General features: G+C 40.8%; 1 protein-coding gene across 2 annotated transcripts in view; it reads left to right on the forward strand.

Annotated features, from left to right (window-relative positions):
• Window positions 1-85: 85 nt before the first annotated feature.
• myo5b (myosin VB) overlaps window positions 86-14,261 on the forward strand; it is a 47,677-nt gene continuing 33,501 nt past the window's right edge. The window contains exon 1 of one of the 2 annotated variants that reach the window (XM_083670325.1): window positions 86-226. In XM_083670325.1, the coding sequence (XP_083526451.1) occupies window positions 197-226 (30 nt within the window). In that variant the 5' untranslated portion in view covers window positions 86-196. Of the gene's footprint in view, window positions 227-832; window positions 1,309-14,261 lie in introns of those variants that run through there. The other variant, XM_083670326.1, reaches the window with a different exon arrangement.

The raw sequence follows: 14,261 nt of genomic DNA on the forward strand, positions 1-14,261 counted from the left end.
ATATTGTTTTTTTTTCTGTCTACTGCTCAGGCAGGTTTGAAATATTGCTCAAGCCAAGCTTTGACTCCCAAACACTGACAAGAGTGGCTTTGGAACAGTCTGAACATGGAATAATCACTGCTGCCTCTGAATAGTGTAACAGAAAGCTCAACTGCATATATCTAGGGAATTACAATTCAAAAGCTTTGGTGAAAAGATGGTGATCGATTATGAACTGTACTGCAAGGTAAGATACAGTATCACATTATAGCCTGTTATAGCCTTCTGGCTTGATTTTGTGATTGTGTTGATTGCTACCCTTACTGCTTTGGACGTAATGCAGTGGAGGACTTGAAAATAAACAACCATTATTAATACTATCATGGTTTGCTAACATCTAGGGATTGAGCTTTCCAAGAATCATAAACGGTAATCAAATACGTATTTGTATATGTAGAAATTGCTTTGTAATTGCATAGAGTTGAGACGTTTGTGTTATGAGGCCTACTGACTAAGGACTAAAGTAATGTATCTACCTTATTAGGCTACATACGTTAACAACATGTTAACACAATGTTGTGTACACAGGTATAGGTCAATTTAATGCAAAATGGGTTTTTTTTACGAGTGATTTTTTGGCCATGTAGTTTTGACTTCAAACTACCTATTCTCAAGAAAATCACACAGGGTTAATGGTCCAATTGTACATGGAAAGTGATCGCTAAACCTGTCTCATATGACAAGTTCTTTTTGAGGTTGTAGTGCACTGCTGGACCAGACGGTGTCTTGTGCTGCAAAGGCTGCGAATACAATCCATGCGGTAAATTCAACGTCAGTCGACATACACTGGGGTCCATGGAGACAACAGCGAGGAAGTACAGGACAGCTGTGGTTTTTCCAACAATTGTACAGTCTTTTGCCGAATTAATTGTACCTATTGGCACTTAAATGGTTGGCTTCCAATTCGTCATGATTTTCAGCATTTTGGGGACGTGGGATATTTGTGGAATTTAAGCGGGATGGAGCAAAACTGAGTTGTTCGACAACTCAATTAGCTACGGGAAAGGACACCTGCCGTGTCCGGGGGAGGCTCGGAAGTGGCCAGCGAACACATTTACTCAATTATGGACAACAATATTCGGGAATATCTTGAGCAAGAAAACTGGTTTAACTTGTAATTTGATGGAAAAAGTATTTGGAATTATCGACAATTATGATATATTGTATAGTACAGTGTGGTTGTTAGGCTAATCATTCATGTTCCCGTGGTTTCGGTGATACGCGGAGTGCTCGTGTTGGACCATGTCTGTAAACGAATTATACACAAAGGTGAGTGTCAAAACAAAGCCAGTTGTTGGTAAATGTCCCGTTCGTTCATTGTTCTCTCCGTGATCAAAGTCAGTAATGTGTTTATGTGCGTGGCGTTAGTAAAATAGGTAATCTCATTGACTTCAATAGAGTTACAGTATTATTCTAAAGCAGGTGTATGGACAAGTGTACATAAATGATCAGCACGAGCGCCATCGCAGTTGTGCTCAGGATGTGTTATTGCAGCCTGACAGGTGCACGAGAAAGTTCGTTTCGGTCAGGTATCGGTGCTCTGTGGCGACCTATGCATTGCCTTCGGTTTGATGATACTGTCAATGTTATGATGGCATGGAAAATGAAAATAATAGGCCTACTATAGATTTATGGTTTACCATTACTCAAAGTCTGTAATAACATGAAAATGTTATTAGTTTTTGGTAGTTTAAAGTGTTGAGTGAGGTAAAATCTTTCATACATTTTTATTGTAACACATTGTAACTGACAGTCTATTATTTATTTGTATTTCTATATCTATTTCTATTGTCTATAAATCTATTTGTGGAGGTAGCTTTATGCAGTAACACACATTATGCAACACTGGTTTGCCAACCAAGGAGGCCCCACAGTTGGATGAACATCAAACAATAACTTGAGCTGACATCAATACACAAATGTGGTCCTTTCAGATTCCCGCCTTTCACTTTCTGCACTTAACCATTTTATGTGTCTCTGACTACCCTTGATTTTTGAGATTGAATGAAGCATCTCCTATTTAGTTATTCAAAAGCAGAGACTGAGTGTATTTACTACAGTGTACACTACAGTGCCTAATGTTTACAGTACAGAGAATTGATATGCTATGGTATATGCCATAGATTGTGTGAATATGTTTTCAACATGTTCTAATGTAATTAGAGAAAAATATATGGTTCATATGATTAGCCTACATTTAGTTACATATAGTTGTTATTATAAGTATTTGCCCCTTGGTATGCATCGATTCAATGTGGCTGCGGTTTAAAATGCATGGTTGTTGCTGTAACTGATATCAGTGTTTCACTGGTTGTCTTTATAGCCATATCATGTTGCCGAATTGTATTGGTGTCATGTTTAGATAACTTGACTGAAATATCTAGGATTGAAAACAGAATCAGGTTAAACACATTATTGCCGCTTATCCTCCACCTCAGTCCACATGACCCCAGTCCCAGTCCAGGTTCACATTGGTAAATGGGATGCTTGAGATGACCCAACTCTGAAGTCACCCTATTGAAGTTGAGATTTAAAATGTTTGCGGTAAAGGTGAAGGATCCCATTTAGCATCTATCTTTTCACATTCTGCTTCTGTAAAGATAGATAGCAAGATGGTATCATGTTATTGTTCTGTAAGAGTCTTGGTTCAAGAGTGTTTAGACTCAGCTTTTTATTTTTTAGGGAAATTTGCTACTTTTTTTAGGTCATGAATGCATTACGCCTACTTTGTTACATTGTTAAACAGGGATTTTGTGTGTGAGTATCAACTGACTTGACAGTTCCAGTTTTCCATTGTTGTTCTACTAGACTATTCTTGTCTAGATACTGTACTTCCCCCTATCTTTCATTTGTTAACTCAGACACAGTCCTGTAAACAATGTATGTTGTTGAGGGCATCTGACTGAAATCTGACTGTGACATCCCGGGCAGCCATGCACAGAGACACACCTTTATTTGTACTCCTCCCTACTCAGGGGGGAGATGGTATCGTATTGTTGTGGCCCATGTATCATGATACCTATTCTATCGTGAGGTCCTTGCCAATATCCAGCCCTACTTATCAGTCCTAATTTTGTGTTCTGGAAATTCCACTTCTCTCTTCATAGTTGAAACACCTTTTCATATTCTTCCCATCCCTTCTGGTCCACCCCTCTCACACTCTCCTGCCCCCAACATGAATCCTAGTAATCCAGAATGAAGGCAGCGAGACAAATCCTACAACTCCATCTGTTTTGGGTTGGAAGTCTGAAACCAGCTGTCACATGAATTCTTCTTTATCCCACTGGTGTTACGCCTGAGACAAAGTCAGCATGTGTATTATGCGCACACACCATTTTCTGATTGTCCATGCATAGTTTGAATACACTTCCACACATTTGTCCTCCTCACTCTGCCATCCATGGACAATATGAACTCATCTACACAGTCATGTTCTCAGCAAGTCTCAAGTTCTAGTTACCCACATTGCATAATGTGCAGTTGATGTAGTAGATTTTGATATAGCATTACAGACCTAATTACCCCCTGACTGTGTTTGGTCTGCTGCTGGAATGTAGTTTCTTTGTGTTTAGTCAGGCTCTGGGCCTTGTAGAGTAGGATTATCTTGAGTCTCTACTAACCCCTAACCTCCCACCGTTTGGGTTGGGGGGGGGGGGGGGTTGACTAGGCCTATAACTTAAACCTGCCCTCATTCAAAGGCTTGAATGGATTGTCAAATCAATGAGTTAAAGCTCCATGTGTTTATGTGGCCCTCAGCGGGATATTATTGGGTCTTATTGAGTAAGTTAGCCCTAACCCTAACCCTCACCTCATACTTTGTGTACAATATTGACAAATGCTTCCTGGCACTTGGAGTGCTTGCTACTAAATGGAAGCAGTCATCTATTGTTAACATCTAATTTTCAAAATGTCGAAAGATATGAGAGATAATGCTGTAATGCTATTCCATGCATTGTTGATTAGACCAATACCTTGCTTTAGTAATTGGGTGCTAAAATGCCTGTTGCCACTGACTTCAAAGAGACTCTTGTTAATATTGAGAGAGATTTTTCATGCCACACAGACATTTCCCCACTCTAGACATCAGAAGTGTCTCAACTCAAATGTTGAGTTGTAGAGCTATGAGGGTCAGTGTTTGCGTCCCACTGACTGAATTGTGGAGACGGGGGAGAAAAGACGGTAAAAATGTAGCCTCAAACGACAAATTAAAAGCAGAGGAGAATTGGGCTAGAGAGCAAGCACTTGTGGTGATCCTCAGTAGTAGAGATGCATAGAGGCTGGTAAACAATCGTCTGGTCTCTTTAGGGAGTTGTGCTTACACAGTGTGTGTGTCTACTCTACAGTACAGTGTGTTTGGTGTGTGCTCTCATATGTTCCCCTGGCTTCCATTGTCCCTCTAGGGGCTTGTAATATTACACTAGAGTTGGAATATGATGATTTAGAGCTAATGCTGAGCAGGGAGAGTGCGTCCCTCTTGTCTATTCTAAAATTATTTGTGTGTTGTTTTTGTGGTTAATGAATGACTGTCTTGTTTCCCTCCCCTACATCCTACATTCAAGCCTACAGATCTTTAAGTTTCTCCTCTTAGAAGCCATTGCTACAGTATCTATTACTATAGGCTATTCAAAGCACTCCCAAAACAAGCAGGCACTTCACGCCTCTGACAGTAAAAGTTTCTCCTTGCTTCCTTGACTTCAGTTCTGGAACAATCAGTCCTCCCTTTCTCTGATAAACACACAGGTCAAAGTTCCTAGAGGGAAAGAAATAACTTCCTATTGGCCACACCCAGTGTTCATCTGGGGATGAAGTCATTGTGCTGACACATCACAGGGTGGGGCATAATAAGCACTGGAGCGGAAGGCTAGAACACCTGTAGCTCCATTCTCGGTTTTCATCTTACCTGTGTGCATTTCGAGCCCACAGGTAAGTGTGTTAGAAATGCGCAGTGTTTTTACTGAAACCTGAGTGTAATCTCAACAGTGTTACTTCATCTCTCTCCCTCTCCCCCTGCACTCCTCTGTGCTTTTCCCTACCAGCTTTCTGACTGCTCTATGCCAAATAACCTCAAGTGGAAAGCCTACTCTTTGAAACCAATTCCAAATCAGTTATTCACAGAAAGGAAAATGAGTGATTGCATTTCCACATCGTTTAGAAGAATACAACTGTTCATTACCACGTTGTAATGAAGTATTGACATTATGTCTCTGGTCACTGCAAAGAATCATGATGAAATTCTGGACACTGTCTGAAAGTGAAGCTATGGGTCTAATCTGATTTCATTTTTACCAATCAATATGGTTCTAGTGATGTTGGCGTTCAAACTATCCTAAGTGGTAGTCCATATACTGTCATGGACATAATCAGTGGTTGTTTCGTAAGGCCACAGCTATGCAGGTTGAAGTGGACAGTATCAGTAAGGCAAGATTCAAGATTCTTTATTTGTCACATGCATACAAGTATCCAGTGAAATGCAAAAGGTGAGGGATTTTCAAACACGCTTTGTCACACGTTATGCAACAACATGACTTTGTGTTGGGTCAAAGGAAAACCAGTAGTGCAACTTCTTCCTCTGCTGATATTCTTTGGCTTTCCTCCTGCACAACCCCCTTTACCCATCCCTCTCGTCATTCATACTTCCACACACTCATCATCATCAACATACCTGTCCGGCTGCATTTTTTAAAATCATCATGTCAGTCCATGTGAGGACACATACATTATAGTGATGAGGATATATTTTGATCATCCATATTTTTCTTGATATCATAAATATCCCGGAGTAACTGTCTCTCTGCTGGATCCCTGTCAAGTCAACCAAGCAGGACAAACTCTTACCTGATTGTATCGACCCAGAGCAGAAGCCCAGGGTAATAAAAAAAAAAAAGAAGCCATTTCATTAAGTCTGCTGGATGTGCGATAGAGTGATCAGAAGGAAAGGGGCAGAAGAAGATGGAAGGAAGAGAAGGAGAGAGGAGAGTTGAGTTAATTTGCAGTCAAAGCTGGCTATTACAATAGTGAGTACAGTATAATGGAGGAGAGTCTTACACCCTAATCCCAGCCTGTGTATTTATACTCAACCATTAACAATTCCCTCATACACATTTTCTGTCTGCTAAACAGCGCTGAATGCAATACAATACAAGGGGATTTATCAATACCACTCTCAACATTGTCTGTGAGATGCCAGCAATAAGTTATCTTATCTTCAGTAAACTAAACAGTGCACTGTACCGAGTGTGATGTGTAATGATCTCCACAATTTGATACACTACAAATGTCACCTGTTGTCTCTTTTGGGCCTAGGCTGTGTGTACGGCATAGGCTGTGTGTAGGGCCTAGGCTGTGTCCTAGATGTGGAGCTGTCCTAGGAGAAATGAAAGCAACCAATAAGGGTTTGGCCTTGTAATGTTGATGTCTGACCGCTAGAGCTTTTTTGCTGAGTGAACCTCTTTGTTAAATTCTGATGTACTGTACCTGTCACTATCATCAGACTGTGGCCCGTGGTGCAGAACATAGCTACTGCTATTCCTCTCAGTTATATTACTGTAGCCATATGTCCCCATTTAATCAAAACGGACAGATCTTTGGGTTGAAGGTAAACTCTAAAGGTAGAGATATTATGTCATAGCAAAACTAGCGAGGCGATGCTGCCAGAGACTTTCAAAACCAGAGATGCAACAGACTAAAGAATAGAGCGTGTTGCGACAGAGCAAAAATCCAAATCCAAACCAAAAACGTTTCAGAGAAGGGAGGAAATGATTACACTGTCGAGTTTAATGCGATTAGCGCATGTGCTCTGCCATTTAACAGGATGGGCAGTAAAACGAAAGGATGCTCTTCACTGCAATATCTTTGATGAAAGTTGCTCTGTTTTCACAGGCGTGATGACATATCCCAGAGTCTACCTTTAAGGAGAAAATAACTATTGCTCAGTGTGTGAATTTAAAGAGGGACCCACACTGGTGTATTTCGCCTGTCACGAGAGGTGTCAACAACTCGCTGCAAATCGCTGTCTGTTCTCGGATTGACTCGATTTAGACAGCACATGAAAATACTGGGTTAATGCCAAAAGTTATAGTTTTTTACATGTTTTAGTCAATTGTTGGTCTAGTATGACCAGGAGAAGTTGTTTTTTTCGCTTCAGTTCCTCTTTAAAACATCTGATTTAATTTGGACTTGTACTGAAATACAATTTAAAAAACAACGTGAAGGGTTGTAGAATGGAAAAGTAAGGGCTTGGAGAGTTCGAGCATAGAGTAACATACAATCAGCTGAGTTTCATTGAAGTTGACATTTAGAAGACAGGCTGAGGGGGCTTATTAAATTACAATTAGAGTCTTGATAATTATCGGACCAGACAACATTTAACTCATTCTACTCCAGTTACTCCCCTGCCTGTCCCTTTATGCTTAGTCATTTTCGATTACAGACACTCAATTCAGATTTGATGAATGTGTCTTACTGAACCCCCGAACCACAGTATCTTATCAACAAAGTTACTGTAACTGGCCTTATGTCTTCTGACTCCAATTCTGATCTCTCGGGGCGTAGTACAGTGAGCCACCTCCCACAGTAGAGCGGATTAAATGGCTCTGTTTCAGAGGGTGATGTACAGTTGAAGTCGGAAGTTTACATACACCTTAGCCAAATACATTTAAACTCAGTTTTTCACAATTGCTGACATTTAATCCGAGTAAACATTCCCTGTTTTAGGTCAGTTAGGATTACTACTTTATTTTAAGAATGTGAAATGTCAGAATAATAGTGGAGAGAATTATTTATTTCAGCTTTTATTTCTTTCATCACCATTCCCAGTGGGTCAGAAGTTTACATACACTTTTACATAAAGTGTATAAGCCATTTACATAAGCCATTTTGCCACAACTTTTGAAGTATGCTTGGGGTCATTGTCTATTTGGAAGACCCATTTGCGACCAAGCTTTAACTTCCTGGCTGATGTCTTGAGATTTTGCTTCAATATATCCACATCATTTTCCTTCCTCATGATGCCATCTATTTTGTGAAGTGCACCAGTCCCTCCTGCAGCAAAGCACCCCCACAACATGATGCTGCCACCCCCATGCTTCACGGTTGGGATGGTGTTCTTCGGTTTGCAAACCTCCCCCTTTTTCCTCCAAACATAACGATGGTCATTACGGCCAAACAGTTCAATTTTTGTTTCATCAGACCAGAGTACATTTCTCCAAACAGTAAGATCTTTGTCCCCATATGCAGTGGCAAACCATATTCTGTCTTTTTTATGGCGTTTTTGGAGCAGTGGCTTCTTCCTTGCTGAGCGGCCTTTCAGGTTATGTCGATATAGGACTCGTTTTACTGTGGATATCGATACCGTTGTACCTGTTTCCTCCAGCATCTTCACAAGGTCCTTTACTGTTGTTCTGGGATTGATTTGCACTTTTCGTGCCAAAGTACGTTCATCTCTAGGAGACAGAACGCGTCTCCTTCCTGAGCGGTATGACGGCTGCGTGGTCCTATGGTGTTTATACTTGCATACTATTGTTTGTACAGATGAACATGGTACCTTCAGGCGTTTGGAAATTGCCAATGAACCAGACTTGTGGAGGTCCACAATTTATTTTCTGAGGTCTTGGCTGATTTATTTTTATTTTTCCATGATATCAAGCAAAGAGGCACTGAGTTTGAAGGTAGGCCTTAAAACACATCCACAGGTGCACCACCAATTGACTCAAATGATGTCAATTAGCCTATCAGAAACTTCTAAAGCCATGACATAATTTTCTGGAATTTTACAAGATGTAATAATCTGTCTGTAAACAATTGTTGGAAAAATTACTTGTCATGCACAGAGTAGACTTGCCAAAACTATAGTTTGTTAACATGAAATCTGTGGAGTGGTTAAAAAATGAATTTTAATGACTTCAGCCTAAGCGTATGTAAACTTCCGACTTCAACTGTATATGCTGAGATGGAGGAAAGGGTTGGTGTAATTGATCTTGGGGAGGACATTTCAGGGTAAATGATGTCTGTGCATATGCTGTGGGGATTGATGCCCCACTGAGGTAAGGAATGGGTCTTGGACGTGTGTGGGTGTGTGTGCTAATGTGTTTCAGGAGATTGGCGGGGCAGGGTGTGGCATCCATAAGCATCAGATTAAATGCCAGAAATCACATTTGACACCTGGCCACTGCGGCTCTCAAACCATCTAATTTCCGCATTCATTTAGCACTGTCTCGTTGTCCCCTTCAAACTTCCTGAAGGGCTGATGTGATATGGCACTTGAATTACTATAAAACTTTTCAATTTGTATTTCTTTATTTTGTACAGCACTCACTGTTGAAGTGTTTGAAATCTTAGTGCTTAATCAAGCCCAAGTATTTCAGAGGTACAGATGCTAATTAATCCTGTTTTAATCATTTCGGAAATGGATCTGCTGGAAGCTGTCTTTTGTTCACTGTTTGGCCGTCCCGACTGTGTTTGGCCTATCAGTGTTGGTCTGTAATTAAAGATGGTTTGATCAAGACCCTGAACAGTGGCCTCTGCTCACCATGTGTGAGAGACACGTGAACGATTAGGAGAGAAAATCAAATGCAGACACATTCACCTGGCAAACTGTGCCTTAGCATCATGGATTCATTTTTCTCTAAGTGATCTCCCCTGCCAAGGGGTCCTTAGGGTTACATGTAGCTCTAATGTCATACATCATACAGTAGGATGTCATAGGAGGAGATGTCAGATGTCATACATCATACAATAGGCTATGTATAAAATAATCTCAGGTTCAATAGCTCTGTAAATACCTCTGTGTAGGAAACAGCTCAGAAATCAATTACTCCTGAGTAACTCTCCGACAGGCTGCTGAAAAGCATATACAGAAGATCTACTTTGTTTTTGTAGTTGTTTTTCTCCCTAAATGGGACGCTCCATGGACCGTGGGACATGTATTGTGATGGTAATTGAACGAGACAGGGGGACAGCCCCCCTTCCACCCCAACCCTTGTGCATGAGTATCAGCCCCCAGGATAGTTTGCATCTAAAGTGGAGGTTGTTTATTGCTGTTGCCTTAATTGCTCATGTTGCTGAATTTTCGCATTACATTAACTATGCTGAGTGTAGAAACAGAGAGGGGTGTCATGTACCTCCACTGTGTCATGTAAAAAAGAAAAGAAAAAGACAACTCTGAATCTAAAAACTCTTCAAAGTACTTTGTGTAAGTTTATGCGCTATGATGACGGGGGGGGGGGGGGGGGGGGTTCAGTGCTCTCTCTGTGTCCTAATTATAGTTTGATTGCATCCCACGCTGAGACATTCTGCATGCAGGGGATGGGCAGATCTGTTCTCTCATCTTGGAGGGCTTCAGTGCCCCAGATAAACACACACAGAATAGGGATGGGAGGATTCCCTAAGATGATGTATATCAATATTATATTTGAAAAGAGAAGGCTACTTATTAACATAGAATGGCTTGAAAAGTGAGTGAGCAACAATGAGAGATTTTTATCAACAGCATGCATGTGCGCATACGGGAGGACACAGACCTTTGTGCAAACGATATGCTACAAGATTAGGCCTCGTGTACATGACAATTGACAAAGGTCATACCCCAAAGGAGAGCCACGCCTGCTGAGATGATTATTACGTGCTCATTCTGTCCGTATCTGTTATGGTTGATCTGATTTGTAACATTTGTATTACCTGATTGAAAGTGTTATTTGATAGAGAGTTGAATGCATGCTATTAGCCTACCACTGGACTGGAGCACATGATTTGAGCTACATTACTGTTCTTTGTTCTCTTTTTAATATATCCTCTGAATGCTTTGGATTAGTTGGAAATCTTATGAAAAAAGAAAGGGAGGGAGGATTGGAGAAAGGGACACAATGCCAAGTCAGGAAGAGAACGAGTGAGAGAAAAAGGAGGAAAGAGGGAGGTGAACAGAACAAATCAAGTCAGTCTCAATCAATGCGGCTGATTTATTTCACTGCAGACCCATTTGCAGGTAACTTCTGCTATCAGTGGACATTATTTCAGCACATTTAGACCATGGTGCTCCAGGGGAAGCTGGGGGAGGCGGGGGGAGGCAGAAACAAAAGTCAAAGGATGGGCTCATTGTAATGCATGGAATAGAATGGTATCAAACACATACCATTCCATTCCATGCATTACAATTAGCCCGTCCTCCGATTTCTCTCTCCACCAGCCTACCCTGGTTGGAAGGTAATAAGGAAGTGCATACTGTAAAGTCATTGGTACACCCTCATTATCCCTTCCAAGCAACCTACAGTCTGAAATGCATTGTTCGTCCTGCTGTAGGTCTCCCAGAATGGGTGGTCCTTGCTGTTTTCTGGTGTCATAGACAGGTAATAGTAACGGCTTTGCCTCTGTGACTTTTTAGCTCATGAAGAGGGGAGGGGATGATACTATGTTTTACAAATCAAATGAGCTTCTGTATTCACAGAAAAATATTTGCATTGGGGCAACTGCACACAGGGAGCAGCATTTTCTGCAAGTTATCGCTGACTTTGTAGTTCACCCCAGAATGCTGCACTGTTGCCTGGCCTGGCCCCTGACACCCTGACAATTGAATTGTTTATGCCTTTGATCTTGATGACCACTATAATATCTTCAAAAAATATGATAAAGAACCAAGATTTCTGCTCTTCCTCTTTTTTACAGTTTCCATTCCACCACATTTCCCTTTTCTGTTGGCTTCCTCTACTTCACTTTCACATGGATACATTAGTACCATCAGTGGTCGTATCACACTTCCCTATTTCATGTGGTTTCATGATGCCAGTGTACTGTACCATGCTGCATAGTCTATGAGTAATCATCAGTAATTGTTTTCGCTGTTATCTGTGGTAACATAATTACTGCATGGGTTACCCTTCATTTAATGGGATTTAAATGAACCCTTTTAGGTTCTGTACAAACTGCACAATAAGGGAATGTAGCTAATTCAATTTCAGTCATTCCGTTACCGATTTTTATTTGGTTATTCCGTTACCGATTTGTTTTAATGACTTATTTACTTAATAAACTAAATCGATATCAGTAAAAACACTACAAGTATTTGATAGGTCTACCTATGCTTCTTATGTTTGTTACCCTCGCTCCTTAAGAGGCAGAGAAATTTGAAAATATCTTACACTTATGTGGGTTTTTGGTGACAACAACAAACAGAATGACCTGGAGACTGGGCCATGATTCTTAAACTTACAGAAGTCAAACCATTTCCTTAAAATTAAATATAAGTGTTGTTATTAGTTGACTATACATCTATACATGAACATTAATGAGGTTTGATGTTTTTCTAAACACCTTAAAATACTTTTTTCTGGTAGATGTTTTCTACACGCTTTCCAAATGTTTGACCAGAAGTCAAAGCCATTCTTTTTTTATATGCTCTGATGAATTTCACATTTTGGTCCTCATGGGTTCTTTTACACGGAACTGCTCTGAACTGTCAGACATTTGTCCCCTCTGAACAACATGCTTACCCAAGTGACCACATATTTGGACTGCTGCCAGCAACATGTCCATCTGCTCTAGTCCAGGACCGCCAGACCGCTGCCTGTGGAAAGGCAGCCATATGTGTCATGTTTACAGCACAGTGAGAGGTGAACTCTGAGACACCGCTGCAGTGCTGCGTCTGATTGCCTTCGGACCAGATTATGTCACAGCTATGTGAATGAATGGCCTTAGTCAGGGCAAAGTGAGGTGAAGTTGACTTCCTGCAAGGTTGATGTCTTTATGATGTTTTTATATGCGTTGCCATATGATGACAGATAACTGTAGGCAAGGGGCTGGTAGTGGTGGATGCATGTCATACAGGCAGAGCAGAATTTTTTTTGTGATGAATCAATAAATGTGTTAAATCGATCAGCAATTTGACTTAACTTTGTGCACCAGACACTACATGTGGCAAAGACGAAATGGAGTGACTCTGCTGGGAAAGCGTCTTTTTCTTTTCTCTTCTCTATTGGACTTATTGGACATTTCGGCCATGGGGCATCAGTGCTCTGTCTTGGCAATTTCCTTCTCTTAGCTGAAGACAATTTACTGTATTCCATGGCATTGCTCCAAACCTTCTATTGTGATCTTGCTATGATGTAACTATTAGCCATTTAACGCACCACTGACTTTGAGCACTTTTCTCTTTGAACACAGTTCTGTTTGCTCATATTTCTCCTTCCACTCCAGTTTAAACATTGATCAAATAGTAGGTCAGGTTGTACCTGCCTCAAGTAATCAGTTATGAAATGGCTTGATGAAATCTACCGGAATGAAATGAAATGAAATATGTTTTGCAGTGTAAGCCAGTGTTAAAAGCATCTGTCGGGATGAAAGAGGAATGACTCAGGTGTGTCCCTGAAATACCTTGTTTGTCCCCTGGCTTGGGACTGTTACCTGGAGCTCAGGGCAGATTTGTCCTCTACCCCATCATCCAGCAATGGGCTGAGAGTCTCTGAATCACGTCCTCATTGTGTCAGTCTGGATCTCACACATCCTCCCAGTGATGGGCTGAGCTGAGTGCTCAACCCAAACCCAGAGAGGCAAAGCAAGGAATAACAGCTGAACTCAGTCTAACTTCTATAATCTCATGGTCCAAAAGTTCTATATTAGTTCCATCATTAAGTCTACAGAGAGGGAAGAACAGTTAGATCTCTTCTCTATTAGACCTAGTTCTTACTATTCCCTGGAGATGTTTAGCAACTTAGGCCTTATTTATTTAAGGATGACATTTTTCTCACAAATGAACACGACCAGGGTCTAAAGAAAATAGTTTGTTTCATTCTCTGATGTGGGGTCTGGTGCTGGTGGCTGGCACTGTATATTACAGTATGAAACGTCTTACTGTGATGTTGTCCAATTGTGTAATTTAGAGGGGTAGTGACTCATTGCTATTTTATTTCTGCTATTTTATACAGATTACGTTACACACTTATTGTGAAATAAATAGCTGAGGCTATAGTGGAGTGTATTGTTAAAAATGGCAATAGTAGCCAGTAGTACAACTACACACAAAAAAGTAGTTTGGAGTGGGGAATGAGATCAATTGTGACATACAATCAAGTTTGCAATCAGGAAAAAATTAAATTACCTTTGTGATGTCCTAGATCTCTGAAGTGTGTAAATGGGCAATTTCAGCTCAACGCAGCTGCTGTCAAACAAGTTTGTCTTCCCCAGAATTGTGCCTCAACACAATCCTGTCTTGGAGGTCTGCGGACAATTCCTTCAAC

Source organism: Argentina silus, assembly GCF_951799395.1.
Source record: "Argentina silus genome assembly, chromosome: 5".
Lineage (NCBI taxonomy): Eukaryota > Metazoa > Chordata > Actinopteri > Argentiniformes > Argentinidae > Argentina > Argentina silus.